Raw genomic sequence first — 22,373 nt, forward strand, 5'->3', positions numbered from 1 at the left:
GCCAAAGTTGAAGAGCTGTTGTCCGTTGTTGTTCGTGCAAATATAGGCTGATTCATGTCCCCTTGCATTGTGTAAGTGATGATAAATGTGTACACACAATTTAATGTTTGTACACATAACCTAAATTTTTTTAGACCCCCCCATGGATGAAATTATACGAAACTTGGCATACCCCCAGAGAATGCCAGGTCAATCATACACATAAAATTTGGTGCAGTTCTGAACATCTTAACTGAAGATAGGGGCGATTAAAGCAGAATGATATTGCATTTTCATTTTTTACTGGGGTGCAAATCACAAATCACAAATTATATTTACAAATATAAACTTTGACAATCATTATATGACCACTTCGCTAGCGGCGGTCATAATTAGTTGTTCTATCCACCGAAGTCATCGGATATAGGAGGAACAGGATGAGATTCTGAGAATGCAGTGAGAGAAGGAAAGGTAACCTAACATGCCTTTTAGTGGAAGAGAAAATGGACTGTTTTAGTAGTAGTATTAGGCAGTATGCAGTCAGATAGGTCACCATGGGCATATTTGGATTAGCTACAGATGGATTCACAAATAAATAAATTAGCCTACATTTGGCAGGATACTTGATATATAGGCTAAATGCAAATATGGCAATGTATTATATTATTTTACATTAACAAAATGTAGGAAAATGGAACAGACTGAAAATAAAATAGGCACTGATCTTTAAAATCCTGTGTCCTGTAGCCTAAATGTTGTCAGTCATTCTTAATATTCACAATTGGTGCACTGGCATGTTTAACTGTTAGCTGCAGTGTAATGTTAGATTATGTGTAAGTTAAGTACAGAACTGACTGTGCGCCCAAATTTTTGTCTGTGCTCCTAAATTTTTTAACTTGGGCGCACAAGTGCTTCTGGAAAAAAATGTTAGTGTAGAGCCCTGCTCCTCGCCTCTCCTCTTTTCTTCTCTCCTCTCTTCTCCTCTCATCTTCCACTCCCTTTTCTCTTATCTCATGTCCCCCTCCTCTCTTCTCTCCTCTCTCGTCCGACCAAGTCACACTCTACTTGGACTGTCCACCATCAGACTATCAAAAAAGGTTTAGAAGGGAGGACGTAGGTGGACGTGGAGGTGAAGGGTTTTAGGAAAAGTAATCTACATTTCTGGTCTGCATTGTTAGTGGCATGAGGAGAATGGTTAACGTGCATGTAGGTTTGTGCCAGTAATCAAATGAATCCATAATTGCCAATTATGTCTTCCAGTGATTATGAAAACACATAATTGAAAAATATATTTACTACTTTATAGTGGTAATTTTCAGTGCAATTATATCTCAAATTCAATTTAATTTTAGAAAGTTTAGAAAATGGATCCAAAATCATTGAAAAGTGTTTAATAATCACAAATAGAAGATAGAGGAGGAGGAGAAGAAGATTTAAATAGAGGATAGCAGAGAGAGGAGAGGAACATAGATGAAGAGCAGTCTGAAGGAGATGAGATGAGGAAGCCGACGCTATAAGAGAGTAGGAGGGTTAAAGAGTCAAAGAAAGGGGGGAACAGAGACAAAAGAAAAAAGGGGAGATCATTAGAGGAGAGAAGAGGAGAAAGGGGAGGTCATTAGAGGAGAGAAGAGGAGAAAGGGGAGGTCATTAGAGGTCATTAGAGGAGAGACGAGGAGAAAGGGGAGGTCATTAGAGGTCATTAGAGGAGAGACGAGGAGAAAGTGGAGGTCATTAGAGGTCATTAGAGGAGAGACGAGGAGAAAGGGGAGGTCATTAGAGGTCATTAGAGGAGAGAAGAGGAGAAAGGGGAGGTCATTAGAGGTCATTAGAGGAGAGACAAGGAGAAAGGGGAGGTCATTAGAGGAGAGAAGAGGAGAAAAGGGAGGTCATTTGAGGAGAGAAGAGGTACAAATCCGAGTAGCGGGAATGAGAGGGAAGATTAGTTGTGGAGGCAGAGGTTTCAGAGGGCTGAGATAAGACAGCACAGATGATGAACTGTGAACACTCATTTCACTAATTAGGAGGAAGCTCTGCTGTACTCTGTGTGTTGTGACAGCGGGAGGTAAAAAAAAAAACACATTGAGGATGATGCAAACATATTTCCACCGGCATGTAAAAATCACCCCATACTCTTTTAGCAAAAATACATCTCTAATATCATCATTTGCCATCACTAGCACCATGAATCGTAAAATGAAATGTGATATTATATGTTTTTATTATAATTTCTATTAAAACTGCTCTCTCTCTCTCTCTTTTTCAGGATTTGCTGAAGGACCCCATCTTTGCAGCGATCATAGACCAGCGTCTTAACGGGACTGGACTAACTGCTGCAATCATCACCAACTTCCTGTATAACGGACCCCCGGAGGATCGACCCGTGGGGATGCCAGACTATGACTGGCGCAACGCCTTCAACACCACCAGCCAGATTTTGGGACAGATGACCCTATTCCTTGGGGTGAGAGGATTCTCTCTCTCTCTCTCTCTCTCTCTCTCTCTCTGTTCCAAAAACAAAACAGGTTGTCCTTATTGCCCTATCGATCAAATCTTAGATATCTTTTTGTGCTATTCTTATGCTATGACATTTTTCTCTCTCATAATCTATCTATCTATCTATCTATCTATCTATCTATCTATCTATCTATCTATCTAACTATATATCTATCTATCTATCTATCTATCTATCTATCTATTTTCTTGTCGCTGACCATGAGTCTTTCTGTCTTTCTCTCTCTCTCTCTCTCTCTCTCTCTCTCGCTTTCTCCCTTTATATATGTACAATAACCAGTCAGTGTATCATATCAAGCGTCTCTCTAATTGATGTTAGTAGTTCTCTGTTCATTTTAATCCTGAGGAGCTATTTTTATTAAGCCTTCTCCTCACAAGGAAAAGATGTGCATCACGCATCCAGGACAGTAATGGCATTCAACATACAATACCTAAATGAGACAACGCTTCAGTGGTCGAAGTGTTTTGCTTGGGCCAGCGATGGCTATTAATATTGATTTTTAGCGCCGCTTAAGTGTTTTATATTCAGGCCTTAGCAGCTCTCTGCACTCTTAATGTGGTAATCTGGATCAAGAGACCCCCAGGGGGTCGAATGGTAATCAATTCTACATCTCACCAGCCGCAGCCTACCAAGAGGCGGGAGAGGAACACAGGATTACAGTTTTTTTTTTTCTGAATGCTTAAACATAACTGTGATTCTTATAGCACAATTTCTAAAACTATTAATACGTATAGCAAAACCACTCACTGAGTTTGCAAAACTAAAAGCACAAACACTGCTTTGCACTCAGTTTGCAATTTTGTAACACACACTTTGCACAACTGTAGGCACAATTCACTGCACAGCACTCTTTTCGCAGAACTGTACAGTTTTTCTCAGTTGCTTTGGTGCTTTTCTCAAATCACTATTAACATTTGCACAGCAGTTAGTGCATTTCTCAAAACAATTAGTGCAAACTGCAAAACCTAGTGGATAACCTGCAAAAGCACGTCACTTGCTCAACATAGATAGTCCATTCCATAAAAGCAAGTATTCATGTCAATGAAACTGCCAGTGTCATCAAAATGAGAAGTCTTGACACCATCGTTTATGAACAAGATAGTCAAATGGCTTTGTCATGTTTTCATTATGACGGTTTATTCTCTGTGTTTTCCAATGCAAAAAAGGTCAGAACTCGGTGACACTACCTGAACATGCTCAAGACAGCACTAAACACTACTTATACAACCATTTGAAAAATACAGTAAAGTTACACATTGCTGTAGTTAGGGGCGTAAGTGAGTACAAGACACTGATTACGTACGTTTCACATTTTTACTGTATATGTTATTTGCAATTCTACAGCATTGTGGCAAAATTTGATAACTAGTTCAACAATGTTGTATGTAATGATTCAAGCAATGAAATGAAGACTATTCGTTTTATTGGGAATGACTATTCATCATCCTAAGTATAGTTCATTTTGACTGACATGACATAAGCAAACGATAATGTTATAAAACAGCAGAGAATTGTATGAAATCAACTGATACATGTCCAAAAGCATTTGCAAATTGTTCAGAGGAAGGAGAAATTGCTACTATGATGTGCACAAATGACTCAATGTTGTGGTGGTTGAACTAATAGTTCAATCTGAGAAAAGCACCAAAGCGACTGAGAAAAAATGTAAACACAACTCATGCTTTACACTCAATTTCTAAATGATCAACACACTCCTAGCAAATCTATATCTATACTATGTATGGCTATTATTTTCACTATTTTGCCAACTCTCTGGCACACTTTCTCATAACTGATAGTGCAATCAGCCTAAGCACTATAAATAAGCCACAGGTAATGTACAATGGGTACAATGGAGGGAGCAGGAAGAGTGAGAAGAGTAAGAATTAGAGGAGGCCGAAGAATAGGATGTGGAGGTGAAGAAGTAGGAGGAAGAAGAGGAGGAAGAGGATGCGGAGGTGAAGAAGTGAGAGGGAGAGGATGACAAGGACAAGGAGGTGAAAGAGGAGCAAGAGGTGGATGATGAGGGGGAATAGGAAGGGTAAGAAGAGAAAGAAATAGCCCTTTTACAGGCAAACAAATCAGTCTACATGTGGGGATATTGCCATGTCAGGCCTGGATACGGCATTGCACAATATATTTTCCCCACAACATTGCACATTGCATGTGATGTAGACGAAATTTTGAGAGAGACGACACAATGTAGACTGATTTGTACCTTGTGCACAGAGAAAGCAAAAGCCAGATGTGTTTTTTATTCATACCATCAGTGTGTAGTTGGCACATTGTGTGCTTACTATTGTGATGGCTCGTGTTTACTGTTTGATACGAAAACACTATTCTTACGAAGGTGTGAAGAGTTAAGCAAGGTGTGTTAGCTTTTGCAAGAGAACTACAATGTTTTGCTGATTGGGTGAAATGTTTTCCTATTTGTGTGTAGAGTTTTGCTAAAAAGCCATAGTTACAAAAAATGTGCTTAAGCAATCAGAAAAAACTGTAATAAAGAGTGTGTGTGTGTGTGTGTGTGATTCTGCTATGTATTGTAAATATAGGGGGAGATCCAAAATGGTGCACACACACAGTGCATGCAAGCAAGATTCCAGGGCAAATGTCCCTCTCCAACTCTTAAAGCAACACAATGCGCTTCTTTTTCCTAAACATGAAGGCTTCAGTTCAAACTCATTTTGATGCTACTATGACTTACAATAATGGAGAATAAAGTCATTGTCAATGCATGCACAGAGTGCATGCGTGCTTGATATTGCACATTGTAACCTTGTTGATTGAGTAGGATCATGACCCATTCAGTTGTTTTTTGACTAACTGGGCACTGTCTCTGCGCTGCATGGCATTGGATATGGACACCAATGGGGCATGTGTATCAATTCTTTCATGGTGTTGCTTTAGTAAGTGAGAGATAGGGGTGGGGCAGGATGGGGGGTTTTGGAGTCCGCATAGGTCAGCATGTCCACTGAGGGGCCAGTATAGTCTCTCCAAATCACTCTTTCCTGAAGAGCAAGATTGGACAAAGACTGAACGATGCAGTTCATTCTAAAGACCTTGTTGGTTTGCCCCAAACAGTGATCTTTCTGAAGGCTTTCAGTGAAACAGCTGCTATGACACATTTACCTGTCAGAAGGCACTATTTGGCCTATGGTGATTATAATTGTATTGGTGTAATGAGCTGTAGTGTGTGTGTGGGGGAGAAATAAAAGAGAGGGAGAGATAGATAGAGAGATAGAGAGAGAGAAAAAGACAGAGAGAGTGAGAGAGAGAGTGATGTTTGTACAGCGAGGCATTTCAATTATTTTATACGCTTGTTGCCATTCTTTTTTGGCTCATATTTTAACTCCTGGCATTAAGAGCAATAAATAGCACCTATTTCCATGTGAATTATTCCTGGTGATGAAATAGGCCTGTCATCGTTGGATCTCATTAAGGGGTCTCTGAACACAGCTGAGATGGAAGCGTGCGGTCGTTGCCAGGAATAAGGAAATTGATGCAGCACTTCACCACATGTGACATTGCTCTGTTGAGATGGTAGTACCAGCCTCATCTCATCTTTTCAAAGATCTTGAGTGTGTGTGTGTGTGTGTGTGTGTGTGTGTGTGTGTGTGTGTGTGCGTGTGTGTGGTCCATGAGAGAGAGAGAGAAAGAGAGAGAGAGAGACAGAGTTAGTTAGTTAGTTCTGATACCAGGGCAATCAATTACTTTGTCCTGATTATTTGTCAGTGTCATAGACAAAGCTCTTTTTAATGACACCCTAAATGCCCACCCCAGGAACCAAGACTCTCAAAGTGGCGATGATGTCTTTATAGTACTCTAAACTCCAATCCAGCCGAGCTTTAGACAGCTTTAACATAAGCACCGCTGCTTTCTAAATACACCCAATCCAGATGCTGCTCTTGATGCTCCTTTGACTTTGTCAGCTATTCCACACACAAACTTGGTACAAAGCAAAACTTTAGTCAGTTTTTGAGTCAAGTCATGAACTTTCTTTCAACTTAAAGTAGCAGGGTGAGTCAAAAGTCGGCCTGTATTTGATTCCTGAACCCACCTTTGCAAGTCTGTTTTGCTTTGGACAAATGCATGTGCTTTTTAGAGCTTTGCTATTTTTGTTTAGCCTTTATTTTGTTAAACCAGAGACTTTCTAATGAGGAGACGCAGCACTCCAAAAGTCCTCCATAGAAATGCATGGGGCTAGTTTGTAACGCCAATATGGTAGTTGTCTACGCATATCCCACCCCTTCCACGGCAAAACGTCGACATGAGTGACATTGAGCCAATCATGTGCTGTGTTGTGAATACATTGAGCCAATAATGTGGTGTGTTGTGAAGACATCGTGCCAATCATGTGTTATGATCTCGCCTGATCTGATCTGGAGCAAGATTGGTATCGTGAAGCCTTGCGCAGGCGCATTTCTACCAAAATAGATGCCCGATAAGTGCCCAAAAAGCGATTTTGCCGCCGAGTGGAGAGACTTGCCTAAAAGGACTTTGGTTAAACCCACCAGGTTGGTGAAATAACATGAGGGAGGATAAATATATATTTATTTTTTTAAATATGTATGCTGAAAATAAGAAATGTAGTCAGGATAAGTATGATAGTCGTAAAGTGTAAATCAGAATAATGAGATATAATCCAAAACAAAGACAAAAGCAACGCATGCAGGAATGGAGTGAGGGACCGCTGAACCCCAGCCAACCACCCAGCCTCTTATAGCACCTGGTACAGTAATCAGGTGACTAGTGGCACCTGTGCCAAAACTCTGGCCTGCAAGACAAACACAGATAGGCAGGCAGAAACCAGTAGGGCTGTAACAACAGTGAAGAGTGTACCGTTGACGACGGAGAGAGAGAGATGGGACCTCTTGATGACCTCACGGTGAACACAAACCTGGGTCCTCTGTGGGTACAGACCCAAAGCAGGGAGGGTTTCAATGCGTTTGAGTGTGTGTGTGTGAGAGTCAGATTTGAGAACGAGACGTGTGTGTGTGTGTGTGTGTGTGTGTGTGTGTGTGTGTGTGTGTGTGTGTGTGTGTGCGTCTGTGTTTAGGCACAGCAGCTGGAGAACTTTGCACAGCATCCGCAGGGGCAGAATCCTGGTGCAAATAGTTGTGTTTATTTCCGCCTATGGCAGCAGCCTGGCCCAGCAGAGCTAAATTCACCTTAGCCTGCAGCCTTATCAGCTCAAGTGCAGACCAGTGATACTTGCCAACCAGTTCCCAGATCCAGACATACACTAACAAAATCAAGCACACACACACACACACACACACACACACACAGATGAGTTATACAATGGAGATCACTCAAACACACATGCACACTCACAGACACAAACAAATACACACACACACACACACACTAATCTCATCAAACTCACACTACCCTGAAGCGCTAGCTTCACCTGTGCCTGATCCTAAGCCCTGGTGGTCTGGCGGTTGATGTCAGCATTCTCCCTCCTCCAATGGGATGTGGATGAGGTGGGCACATTAGACCAAGCTGTCCAAAAGCAACATTACTTAATTTCCTAGAGAATATGAAGGGGGTATACTCACTCTGAACTGTACGGTACTTTTGTTAAATATGGCAGTTAAAAATCACACACACATACAAACACACACACACACACACACACACACACACACACACAAACATATTCAGACTTCTTCCTTAGAGAATTTACTCAGGACTGTTTAGTTAGTAACTGGTTGGTCTTGGCTGAATAGACATCCCTCCCTTTAACCTGATGTACTCAATGCTGCAACCCTTAGGGTGCTATCAATGTGAGCTTGTACCTTGTTTCAGATTAAGCACTTTGAATGCTTTTGAACTATAGAACTGATATTGTGGGATAACAGCAAATGAGAAGGCATATGGATATTAAGTTCCCACACACTGTGTGTCTGTGTGTGTGTTAGAGAAGGTGAGAGAGAGAGAAGGAGAAGGAGACTCTTCAGACATGGCTGAAATACGTCTTGTTTTTATAGCATAGCAGTTCTATTTACGAAAAATATAGATGTCCTCTGCCATCAACTACAAATGTATTGGTTGGATGTGTCTAGAAAGGAATGAATTCAGGTATTGATTGTGCAAATGTTTCCCAATGAATCACAACAGTGATCAAGGCCATAAAAAGACTACACGACAAGGTTTGAGGCCATTACACAATAAACAACAACATCGCTGTGAAACCCTTTACATATAACTAAATATGACAGATGCAAAAAAAAAACTACAAATAGCAGTGTAACACTTTTGTTTGTCTGCTAACTACACGGAACATGAACCCAAATGAAACCAAATCAAACTAGATGTACCACATAGCGGTACAAAATATGACCGCCGCTCAGTCCTGTACATCCTTTCTGCGAAAATAAATCACACTAATCAATTTGTCTCCATCTTTTACTCCATCCCCCACTCTTGAAACTTTTGTGTATGCTTGTTTGGCATGCCTGTGTGTGTGTGTGTGTGCGGCTGCACAGAAAGTAGCCTACTGGCGCTGAAAAGGTGAATAGATTGTAGAATAGCAAAAGAAGTTGTAGCATTGTTATAAAACCTTTAAAATCTCTAAACAATCACAAGTAGGGCAGTTCGACTTCTCCTTAAATAACTCTTGAACGGTTTTGTTCAGAGCTGTAACTGCAACTGTATTTGACAGAGGACAGATGTAGGTTGCTAGTGACAAAATATTAACTTTCAGTGTTTTACAATGTCTTTGTAAATTACGTTTCATTAAAAAGTGTTTCATTTGTCCCGGTTCTTCATCAGCCTCGGCGTTGCTCCTGACCGTCCATCTATCTCGGCACAGGTCCTCGGGTCAGCGCACCTCTGCGACGCGATGTTTTACAAAAGATAGAAGTGCCCGATATATGATTTCATCAGCGTGCAGCATATGCAAATAATAACAAAGAAATGGAACAGTGATGGGTGTGTGGGTAGAAGGCGTGAGATGAGATGAGGATGGGGAAAAAGTGAGAGTGAGGAGGGCGGAATGAAGATTCACCTCCAGCTATCTGATGCATGTTTTAATGGAAATCCCAGTCCATTGTGTGACAGCGACTGTTCCTGTTTGAGGAGTTGCGCTTGATTTGCTCATCCAGCTGTCCAGTGCACAGCCTATAGGCCTACCTATTTTGTGGCCACAAATTACTATTTCGTGGGAACAAATTAATATTTTGTGGCCACAAATTACCTATTTCGTTGCCACAAATTATCTATTTCGTGGGAACGAATTACTATTTCGTGGGAACGAATTAATATTTTTTGGCCACAAATTAGTACTTCGTGGGAACGAATTGCTATTTTATGGCCACAACTTATTATTTTGTGGGAACGAATTGCTATTTCGTGGCCACAACTTATTTTTTTTTTTCCCCCGTGACATATCTGGGGCTCCGTACTTATTAGACGTTCTCTGCGGTAAACTACAGTCCTTGTAGGAAGCGCCCATTGTTTTTCCAACCCACTTTTAACTTCCAACAAAATTACGTCTCACTGCAACGATGCGCCATCTAGTGGACAAACGACTACTTATCGCCAATACTGGAAATGCAGCCATGATGATGATGATGAATATTTGGCTTTCTTTTAATCCTACTGAATTTGTAATTATGTATCGGCCGTTCTAATACCGATAGTATGTGCGTACCTGTGTGTGTGTGTGCATGTGTATATGTGTGCACCGCCATCTACAGGCCAATGAGTGTACAGTCACTAAATGTACACATAACCTACATTTTTTTAGACCCCCCCATGGATGAAATTCTATTTAAACTTGGCATACCCCCAGAGAATGCCAGGTCAATCATACACATAAAATTTGGTGCAGTTCTGAACATCTTAACTGAAGATAGGGGCGATTAAAGCAGAATGATATTGCATTTTCATTTTTTACCGGGGGGGTGCAAATCACAAATGAGTGATTATGGGCCAGGTTGATGTGGGCCCTTGAGACCAACATACCATAAAAGATTCTTCATCCTCAGTGCCACGGTTCAGGTAGTTATTTAGGAAAAACTGCTTTTTCGGGCGGGGGGGGGGCCCAGCACGGGGAGTGGTCCCCGGGGCCTAAAACAAAATTTTTCCTTAAAAGTCTAGTGGGGCTACATACCCACCAAATTTCATGTGCACCAGTGTTTCGTGTCCCGGTATCGATTGACCAAAAATTCAGGAAGTAGATGACGGGAAAAAAAAAAAAAAAGAAAAAAAAAAAAAAAAAAACTTTGACAATCATTATATGACGCGCTAGCTTCACTAATTAGCATAATTAGCCCGCACGCTGTCAGTTTGCAATAGTAATGGGAGCGAATGCAGAGCAACAACGCACAAGCAAAGCCAGCGAGAGAAACAAGGATGGAGGAGAGGAGAGGAAATGGAGCCAGCAGCAGTGGAGAACATCTCATTACACCTTAATGTGTGGATGCACCAAACTTGGGGTGTGCAGCCAGGCATCAATGTGACCTTCTCCCCTTGGCCAAAAATACCTTAATAAGCAGTGTGGCAGCTGACAGGGACGGGACAGGCCTCTGCAGTGACAGCTCATTAGATTTGAATGACATGTGAGAGAAGGCGGAGGGTTTTCGAGCTGGGATGGCCTGCAGTCTGTCCCTCGGCAGTTCCATATATTTTGCAACTCTGTTTGCCGGTGCGTTCCGTATCGATAGGAAATACATAGGTTCACACCCCTCACACACTCTCTGTCTCTCCCTCTCTCTCCCTCTCTCTCTCTCTCTCTCTCTCTCTGCCTCTTGGCCTTCACCTTGTTTCCTCTCCATCCATTGCTCTCTGTCATGCACTCCGGGGCCACAGCATAGATAAGTGTGTGTATGTCTTATTACGCCTGTTCTGTTGACAGCACTGTGCTCTATGCATTGTCAATCTGCTTGCATGACGTTTACCTGGAACCATATATACTGTATATGTGCTGTGCTGCTTGTTTGGGCATTTGTTTTGGACATCTGTTTCTCATGCAGGCATATCTGTGAAGCTAGGAGTCTGTTTCTGTTTTCTTATTTTTCTGTTGTCTTCTTTCCCCCCCGACACAGTGCCTGGACTTGGATAAGTTTGAGGCCATAGCGGGTGAGGGACCAATGGTGGACCGAGCACTGGAGCTGATAGATCAACAGAGTTACTGGGCAGGGATCGTGTTCGAGGGCCTCGTGCCCAACGCGACTCAGCTGCCCGCGTTCGTCAAGTACAAGATAAGAATGGACATCGAGGACGTGGAGCGAAGCGATAAGATTAAGGACAGGTGGGATTTATCTGACGTTGACTGGATTTGTCAAGTCAAAAAGTGTCTGGATTTGTCACTAGGATTTATAAAATTGTATCTAAAAATATAAACTGTATCTGAAAATATAAGAAAATACACACACAATAATCAATTTCTTGCTCTAAGGTACAGATTATTCTTGAATGAACAAGACAAAAAGAGGCAAGAAAAAATAAAGTCTTGCTTCAAGGCATTTTACATGCTTGACAAACGACACGGTATCAATAAATAAAAGTGCAATGACTGTGCAATCAGTCAGTCAGTCAGATTATTGCTGTTCCATCTCATGCCACCTTCGTAAATTCAATATAAGAAGTTGCTCACGGCAACGGCTGCCAGGGGAATCACAAACACGTAGGGATGGGCCCGATAATGTTACCATATCTTTTACCACCTCCCTGGACCCTGGCTGCCATCGCGGCCTGTTTAGGTGCAAAAGGAGGGGTGGAACCAGTGTCCAGTCTCTCTGCTCGATACTGACAATCATTTCTCTGCTTGTTTAATAAGGTCCTGGGACCCTGGAGCCAGAGACCACTCGTTTAAAGACATGCGCTACGTGTGGGGCGGGTTCGCCTACTTGCAGGACATGATCGACCAGGGAATCGTTCAGACACACACGGGCAAGAGCCAGCCCCTCGGAGTGTTCGCCCAACAGATGCCGTACCCCTGCTACGTCGATGACGCGTGAGTATAAACGCGGACGTACATCTGAGTCTAGAGCTGCATCTTCATTATGGTGGGAGAGAGGCATTATGGCAATAAAGGATTCTACTTGGCCTGCACACATAACAGGAGACACCACTCACGAAGCCCTGGGACCTTGCTAATGGCTTTATCCATCACCTACAACCATTTTGTGTCCCTTCAGAACCATGGGGGTCTCTCTCTCTCTCTCTCTCTCTCTCTGTCTTTCTCTCTTTCTCTCCCTTTCTCTTTCTTTACCTCTCTCTCCCTCTCTCTTTCTCTCTCTCTTTCTCTCTTTATCTCTCTCCCTCTATTTCTTTTTCTCTCTTTCTCTATTTATCTTTCTCTCTCTCTCCCTCTCTCTCTTTCTCTCTTTATCTCTCTCCCTCTATTTCTTTTTCTCTCTTTCTCTATTTATCTTTCTCCCTCTATTTCTTTTTCTCTCTTTCTCTATTTATCTTTCTCTCTCTCCCTCTCTCTCTTTCTCTCTTTATCTCTCTCTGTTTTGCTTCTTCCCTCTCCTTTTTTAGTTTTCTCTGTTCTTTTTATGTTCTTCTCTTTTTTTCTGTCCAGTTAAGTGTACTTGGAAGGACATTAGGGGACAAAACAGAGCTATTGGTTTGCAAAGCACTGGCCAGCATACATTTTTAATGTGCACAGAGCTTTTAAACAAATGTGTCTCACAAAGCAAGGCACACCAGTAACAGTGAGAAAAATACACACTAAAACCAAAGTGGATATGCAAAATAAATATATCAGAATAAAGAAATAACCTACTGACTGAAAATGTCAAAAATGTCAGAAATTAATAGTTGGTGAGAACTGACATGAGCTTACAGGTGAAGATATCATCTATCCACAGTAATAGCCTTCATGACCTGTTTCATTCATGTTTATCTTTTCATGGAACTGCAGATGTCTGTTCTGCAGTTGTGGGTTGTCTTGAAAACATCTGTATGTCCAAACACAGAGCACGGAGATAGTGCCCACATCTGCTTTTGTGACCACCCACCAGACTGCAGTCATTTTTCCATGGATTTTCAAAAATGCTTTAAATCCCTCCCCAATTGACCAAGCTTCACTAACTCAGCCTTCCATTTCAGTCTTTACAATAGCAAGGCGACTGCATCCTCATCCACTGACCCGCACCTGAGATAAAAACAGATCGAGGCTCTCGCCGTGCCCTTTCGCCTCTGATGACGCTACTTTGTAATGGCATTTGGAGCGGCGCTGTAATGATACCTCTTCCCTTCTGATTTATTTTCCCCTGGCCGTACGAGCGGACGAGGATGAGGCAATCAAACCTGCTTGTCTGCCTGTCGCGACGGAGCGCCAGTCGGCTCCGCTTTTTGCCCTTCCTTGAAAAACAAAGGATTAATGATCACTGCGAGATGAATGAGAGCTATAAAGCTCTGCAATACCCCAGGTCCCACAGCCATTTACTCTCTACCCTCACCATCCCCCCCCCCCACGCCACCCCCCACCCGTGTAGCCACTGGGCGTTCAGCATTAATTATTAACACTTGAAAACTGTTATTTCATTCATAAATAATTGAGGGTGGAATTGCGAAGAGATGATGCACCAAAAGGTTCAATGAAGCGTGAGAGGAAAGTACCTTTCTCTTCCAATGGGTTTTAATCCCAGGATTTTTTATTGTACAACTTTGTTTTATGTTTTTGTCCTCGGAAAACCAGTCATGAATGCAGCGAAAGGCATTTCACAAACCCGATGTTCTATTGGTAAGCGGAAAAGCAGGAGCCATTTTTCAGTTTTTTGGAGGAGCAGCCCCTTATCTGAATTTAAAATGTAATTTAAAAAATCCAGCAAAAAAAAAAAATCATTCTCATTTTGCTTTTATCCATTTGTTTATTTCACTATTCATTTATTCCACCAATGAGTCATTAGCATATTTAAAAGTGTTTTACCTGGGCAGTTGAAGTGGGATGGTTACAACAATGAGCTCAAAGAGAGAAATATGTACAGTAGGAGCTAAGCTAACAAGGATGTGTATTAAACACTTCATCAGTCATCTACGGACATAACAGGCCAGCATGTAGAAAGACAGTTGAGGCGATAAGCTGCCGAGCATTTTGGAAAGTGTTGAGCTGTTTGATGACTTGTGATTCATGGAGCTGTTTTCGTTGCTTCTATTTTGTCAGAATAGACACTTTGCCTTCATCTCATTCAGTAGACTAAACCTGAATACCAAGCCAGCACCCATGCAGCACAATCCTCCATCTCATAGCCTACTCCGCAATAACTAAGTGCATTCAGGGCTGCACTTTTTCCTTATTTAACAAAAATAGGTTGCAGATACTCCGTCTGCTAACTATCCTCACTGTGTTCCTGCATTCCTTAGCCACGTCCTATCCCTGGTACTCTAGCAGTTTGCTCCATAATCAAAGAGGGAGTTGACCCTACTCTGTGACCTTCCCAAACACCACAGGGGAGAGGCAGGGTTTAGATGTTGCCTTGTGTGCTGCTGTGTGAGGGAAGTCACAGGGGTCAGAGGTCATTTCTGTGGGAAAGAGTTGGAGCTCACTGACTGCTCAGGGTTGGTGGATTTGTTATACAAGGTGTCACAATAAGGGTTGGGGGAATATACTTCGCATTCGGTGTTGACCGTGCATGTGGTGGCGACTACCATTTTGCACTGAGCCCAGTGGCAAGCGCAGCATATGCCATACCTCCTATCGGAAAGCCCCATGACCTCTTTGTCCCTGAACACAAGGGAACTGATAGCTGGAAAACCCACACATAAGCAGGTATCCAGCCTCTATAGCCAGCAGCAGTCTGCAGGTAGGGCATCAGGGAAGATGTGGTAACATCTTGGCATATGCCATCAGTATGAAACTCCTGCCTCTGAGAGTATTGCTAATATTGAATAGTTAAATTCCAAAGACAAATGTCTAAAATACAGTGGTTATGCACAGCATTGTTTTTATCAAACCCACTGTATCAATATACCACCTATTATTAAAAACATCGTCATCCAGCAACCAGCAATGGCAGTTGCTATTTACATTACATTTAGCAGACACTTCTTATTTATGGAGATGCTGTACTCAGACTGATTTTGTATTCCAAAAACGTGGGCATGGACTCCAAATTATAACAGTAAATAGGCATTAAGATTATAAGTAATTCTAGATTGTGGGAAGTAATTTCATTCATGGGCAGCTTGGTTTTTAACAAATCCACTGAAACTAATCTTAATGAACTTAATAAAATAAAAGAGCTTTGGCTATGCAACTGCAACTCCTAAAGCACAAGCTAAAAGGATATGAATGACCTTAGCATCTTTATACATACCTGACATGACTGTTTGATATTATAAATAAATATTTTCTAATATGTGAATATAAAGTTATATATCATAGTAATATCTGTTCATCCTAAGCATCCCATTATGCAATGATTAATTAGTAGAAGGAAAATAAAGCACAAGTATATTGCAAGTCTGTTTGAATGTCTGAGTTAAAAAAAGGTCATGTCCTGTCAGCTACAGTATAGAAATTAAACTGCACTGTGTGAAGCAAGGCAATCCTGCTCTTATTCATGTAATTCAAATAGTGAAACCCTCGCCTTTATTTTACTTTCACAGTGAGGTTGAGGGTCACGGCTGCATCGTCTATGAAAAGGAAACCTCAAAGTCTTTATGCTTCTCTATTCAGGAGATCGATGGAGGACATTATTCAATGGAAAAGGACAGAAGGGATACGGCATTGGCGCATGATCAACATGAGAGATGTGTGTGTAGAGACAGGGCTGGATCACCAAAGCTGTGTCTAAGTGAGACCTATGCCACATAATGATAGGAGACCACTGCACATTTTTCCAATCTGGTGTCATCTTATGGAGTTGTACGGTCATATTCAAAGTTGCAGTGTTATCTGAATTTTGAATATGACCGTCAACTCATTCGAATGTCACTCAGCAACCGTAGGATGACATCAGGAAAATGTGCAATGGTCTCTTAATTTTTTCCAGAGCTGTATATAAAACACATTTACTCACCGGCATGAATTTATTTGAATATTTTATCTGAAAATTCAGACTTGGTGTGAAAGGGCCTAAACTAATAATTTTAGTAATAGTGATATAACAACGTACGGAGCCCCTAAGGGGACATAGGGCAAAAATAAATCTAAAGTTTAGTTTCATGTGCGCACGTGAAACTAATGTGTAAAGGTTTTGCGTGCGCACACAAAACTTTCATGTGCTCACGTGAAACTTTCATGTGCGCACATGAAAGTTTCACGTGAGCACATGAAACTAAACTTTAGATTTTTTTTTCTCATGTCCCCTTAGGGGCTCCGTAACAACGTCAGTAATAACGAGGCAAAATGTATTCAAGTATTTAACACAATCAGCAAAATCCTAACAACATCCTATCACAAAAATCGGTGGAGTCAGTCCATCGCACCTACATGCTACACAACCGCTTTAGTTTACTGTAAGCATGAGACTCTTGAGACATTGAGTGACATTTTGCCCGCAATTTAAATTTGGGTCCTGTTTTTAATGCCCCAGATGGTCTGAAGATTTAGATTTTAGTGATTAAGTGATGTCTGAATCTTGAGGTGTAGAACCTTTATCTCATCACAAATTGAATGCTAATGATAATAAAAAAATCCTTTTTTATGAGTAAATATTTAATGATAATGAAGTATTCAGTCTAATGATGGTGATGGGGAGTGCATTACGTATACCTGTTGGGATAACATCTTAATTGGCCACAATGTCAAAAGTCAGTAAATTGTGTTGCTATATGTATCTTAATATACTGTGCTCACATGGTTTATACCAGCAACAGTGTATCCCGCTGTTGTGAATAAACGCAGATGCTGAGCAGGTGTAGATATCTGTGCATTATTTTTTCAACCAATTTGAAATCTTAAAGTCTGGAATCTTTGACTTATCACAGATGGTGAAGTCGATAACTCCCTATCCCCTGTAATCCAGTCTAACTGAAATAAACAGGAAAATAATCAGTTATGATGAATTCTGTATAATGCTGCCGAGGATGAATTGCCGTCCCTGTAGGTATGCAGTCTTAATCGCTCACAAAACCAGGAGTCAGAAAATCCCACCACAGCCAGTCCAGGTGCCAAAATATCTTACCGAATCAATTTGTTTCCCCCCTACGATCAGAGGGCAGGATCACATTACAGTTGGTTTTCCTTTTTTGTGTTTTCTATCGTCAAAGTCCCCACTTGGACCTGAAAAGAGATCCTCTCTGTTGGTTTCTTTTGGCTTCCTGTCTGGAGCAGAGAGGTCCCTAACTAAGAAAGGGGATATGTGCCCCTGCATCCCCAGGAGCGAAAGGCCCTCACTGCCAAGTGCTCCCAAGTGAACCCCAGTGACCTTGCAGTCACAGAGCCGGGGCTGATGCCAGGATATAGAGAGACAGACCGTGGAGAGGAAACATGGACACAGGCAGGGGAGGGGGAGAGAGAGAGAGAGAGAGAGAGAGAGAGAGAGAGAGAGAGAGAGAGAGAGATGAATGAGTTGATGGTGAAGGAAGGAAGAGGAAACAGGGGAGGGCATGACTGTATGAGTGATGGAGAGAGAGCGAGAGAGAGAAACTAAAATAGAGGTAGAGAGGGAGGTAGTAAAAAAGGATGAATGAGAGAGGATGAGGGAAAAAGAGTAAAGGGCCTTTTTTAGGCTGAGAAAAAAAAAATAGGGGGTACCAGAGAGACAGACAGAGAGGTAAACAAACACCAAAATAACATCCCAGTGACCAAAAATGAGTCCTGCTGTGCGCAAGAGGGAGAGGAGGCCAATGACTAGCACATGGAACTGAGGAGAGAGGGGTTGATTGATGGAGGATGAAAGACTGAAAGCAAAACAGCAATGCTGGTGCCAAAAAATGAAAAACAAACATGTTTTAAATAAACAGACGAGACAGGCACAGAACGATATCTGTGAAAGGAAGAAAAAGGGTAAAATGGCGTAACCTGTTTCATAACCCAACCCAGAGAAAGACGTGTCCCTACCATCTTATTAAGGAAGCAACACTCATCAACTTGACCTCTGGCCTAATAGCCTAACCTTTGATATCACCTGATGTAATGTCGCTATGTCTGCCACCATTGCGTCAACATGTACTTGTCAACAATCCACTATACTGTATGTCGGGGCCGTCTTTCAGTACCACATAATAGTTCAGACTTTGGTGCCCAGAAAATCCTCCAAACTGGAATGTTTTGTTGTGAGCAGAACCACTTAGTTCTATTAGGGCCCCCTTGGACCCGTCTCCAATGCGCGTGCCGATTCCTCTTAAGCTGAACTGTATAAAGATGCTCAGGAGAGTTTTTGGAAGGCCTCACCAGAATTGGCATTGATTTCCAATGCTGCTTTCCGCCTGAGCTTTTATGCGGAACTAATTTCTGCTATTTAGTTCTCGTGCTTTTAGAAAAAAAATACACCATTTAATAATTCTGAGAGCCCTGTATAAAAAGCTGTGCTTTCATCTCCTCACATGGCTTCTTGACATTGTGAATCTATGTACATAGATTTTTGTGTGGTTTTTGAGAGACAAAAAATGAGATAACCATAAATTATTTCAGATGATGAGTGTTCTCATTTCGTCTGTGATTTCAAGTGAATAGACATCCTAAATGTCAGGTTTTCAGAAGGAATCTGTGCAGGAAATTGTATGTGTGTGTGTGTGTGTTATCCCAGCGGTAGATGCTGCTATGTTAAAGCGAATGGAATGTTGGAAGTCTTCAGTCAGTGTGAGGTGCCTGCTCGGCGAGTGGCAAGAGATCCACAGGAGAACAACAAACAAACAAACAAATAAACAGCACAGTGGAGATGTCAATGAAAGGAAATAAAGAGGTGCTAAAAGGAAGAGAAAGAAGTGCTCACAGAAACAGTTCAAAAAGTTTTTTAAAAAAAGAAGAGAAAAAAAGGAACCATGAAAAAATGGATAAAAACCAGACGGAAATACGTGTAAATTGAAACAAAGTTGAATACAAATTGAAGAAAAGTTAGTTGGAGAGTAAGAAAGCAAAAAGGGCAAAAAAGCAGAACAAGTGTAACACAATGTTGTGGTGCATCGTCCCACTGACGTAGGCTGATAACAACAGGAGGGCAGGCGAGGGGCCTACTGTATATAAGACTCTTCTCATCGGGTAAATGGGCTCGGCTCGGCCCCACTGGATTGCATAGTAATCTGCAATTAATATGAGGTGTGGGGCCAGCCATGTTATATTGACTTTAAAAGTGCTTTTGTCCTCCCAGGGGAGGTGTGAGGTGCGGCTTCCATCTCTCTCCGGATGTCACCATTACGAGCTTTGTCAGCTCCGCTAAATCATTACAAAGTGAGAGGATCGCCCGGAAACCAGAGAGAGAAAAATAAAGAACAAAGGGGGACTATAACAAAACAGAAATCTAAATTAATAAAACATGTGGGCAATTGTGATTCAGTGACCAACCCCCCAAAATCCCCATCGGTCCTCCCCGCTCTCTCTCCCCCTTAAGACAACTCTCTCCGCTCGCCTGTCATGATGTTGTCATAGAAACGGGTAGAGTAGGCACTCTGCCCATCAGGATTTGCCAAAATGTCAATTCCCCCGAACAAATTCTGGGCTTCTGTAACACCCCCATGAACACCACCTCTTATTTCTTTTTTTTCTGTTTTTAATGAGTTTTTGTCCTTTTCTGCTTCCATCCACCCAAGCAAAATGCAAAATGGGCCAGTAGGTAGGATGGAGGGATGACTCCTCAAGAAAAAAAGAAGAAAAGAAACACTTTCATGTTGATTAAGAATTCCTCAAAGAGCATTTTTTTTTAGCATTTACTGTAACAACTCAGATGGGATATATCATGCTCACCCAGCAGAACACAGCGTACAGCTCTCATGATCATGAAGCCCAACGAAAGGGAACAGAACAGATTATTTAGAAACATGACCAAACACTAAAAAAACACCTAAAGAAACAAAGTTACCCCAGGTTGTATATGGCTTTATATAGGCTATAGTTGGATTTGTATTTGCGCTGTGCACACATTATTGATACATGAAATCTATACGTTGTCAAGCATTGAGAGAGTTTGATGTATTGGAGGATGCTGGATAATAAAGTGTGCGCAGCACTTTGTATCCCAGTCTTGCCAGTAAGATATTGACATGACATTTTGGTGGCCTTATGAAGTGTGTTTAATATAGTCCTTTTGTTTGGTAACAACCGGTCATCATGTGTCTTCCTCGGCCTGTGACGTGCTGTAATAAATGAGCCAGGCGAAGACAAGGCGCCGTCTCCAAGGGTTTACTCAAATACGCAAAGGTTTCCAATAACCTTGCCGCTAAATCCATAAAATCCTGTGGGGCCAAGCTTTGATTACAAATACTCTATCGAGCCTACATTGTCCAGACTCCAGGGGCCATCAGTTTTCATAAACTGGCATTTGCCACGTCAATATATTCTTTTTTTTTTGTATTACAGCAGTCAGTCAAAGGATCAAATTTGGTAATATATTCACAGCAGAGATGAATCAGTGAGCTCCTCTGGGTTTCTAAAAAAAAAAAAACATGATGCATTAATCTGTGTTTATAACCTTTTCATCAATTTTAGTCAGAGTAAATTAAATGACTGGTGTTTACGTGTTTACCCAAAGCAACCCAAACCTTCAAAAGTTATTTCAAGGATCAACCCTACTGATTGTCTGAGGATGATACACTCTTAAAACGAATGTGTTGGAAACAACACAAAATGTGTTGTCCCGATCTGGACACAAAGATATGCTAAAAACAATGCAAGTTGTGTTGTTGTTTTCAACAACAAGTTATGTTATTTTCAAAGTAAGTTGTGTTTTTTTTTCAACACATACTGTGTAACGAATAACAAAAGTAATGTGTTGGAAACAATCTGGATATCTGGACGCAAGTTGTTTTGTTTTCAACATATTCGCTTTAAGAGTGTAGTACCCTTGCTCTTGTTTTTAACACATCTCTGTGTCCAGATAGGGATAACACAGTTAACACATTTGTTTTAAGTGCGTATGTGTGATTATTCCACTGCTTGGTTGAATTTCCCATTGTCCTACGTAATTTAGAACGACCATTAACCGTATGTTATCTGCACACCTATGAAGTAGATCCATTTTTTGGCCGTATCACACTTGTATATTAATTCGCCGAACTCGTTGTGAAGTTTAAATGAACTGTCACGTTGCATCTGAGCTGTAAAATGCAGACGTTCAGAACATTGCAACATTGTAGCATATGACGGAGGTGGCTTTTAGCTAGATGGATGACAGCAGGCTAAGTAAAAGCGATGTTTCAAAGCTAAAGTTCATCAGAATCTTGGGATACGCCCGCTTGACAACGGGAGAGATTGAACTAACGACTGGCCTTTGGCCGTAGCAACCATCCATTTAGAACTAGGTACGGCAGTTTGTCCTGTGAGTTGAGAAATTAGTTGATATGTGTCGGAAGAAATTAGTTCTACAAACAAGACAGTTTTAGCGATTAAAACGTAACATTGTAACAGGAAATGAACACAACGCAAGTGGCAACAGTGGAATAAGCGGGATAATGGACCACGGTGGTCTGTTCACAGAAGTTAATGCACTACGAGGTTTAAACCGCTTCGCGTCGGGGCCGTTTTACAACCTCGACCGTGCATTAACTTCTGTGAACAGACCACCGTGTCGTCCATTATCCCTTACAAATTTGACAAGCAGGTCATGTTCCTGCATGGAATGTGTTACATAGCACAATACCAGGTGTTCTAGGAGCATATCATAAACGACAGAGACGCCACTCTGCCTATTACAAGTCAGTGCATGGCCAGAGTTTGAAGCCGTTTTTTTAAGTTATTATATAGCATTGTGTGCAAATAGATACATATGCTATAGTGTTATCTCACATGATATGCACATGACAACATTGGAAAGCAGATTAA

General features: G+C 41.5%; 1 protein-coding gene across 1 annotated transcript in view; it reads left to right on the top strand.

Moving 5' to 3' along the window:
- The window catches only part of LOC125289304 (phospholipid-transporting ATPase ABCA1), a 160,116-nt gene that overhangs the window by 42,339 nt on the left and 95,404 nt on the right, over positions 1-22,373 (top strand). The window contains exons 11-13 of the mRNA XM_048236058.1: positions 2,243-2,440; positions 11,545-11,750; positions 12,279-12,455. Of these exons, the coding sequence (XP_048092015.1) occupies positions 2,243-2,440; positions 11,545-11,750; positions 12,279-12,455 (581 nt within the window). The remainder of the gene's footprint in view (positions 1-2,242; positions 2,441-11,544; positions 11,751-12,278; positions 12,456-22,373) is intronic.

This window comes from Alosa alosa, chromosome 24, assembly GCF_017589495.1.
Source record: "Alosa alosa isolate M-15738 ecotype Scorff River chromosome 24, AALO_Geno_1.1, whole genome shotgun sequence".
Classification (NCBI taxonomy): Eukaryota; Metazoa; Chordata; class Actinopteri; order Clupeiformes; family Clupeidae; genus Alosa; species Alosa alosa.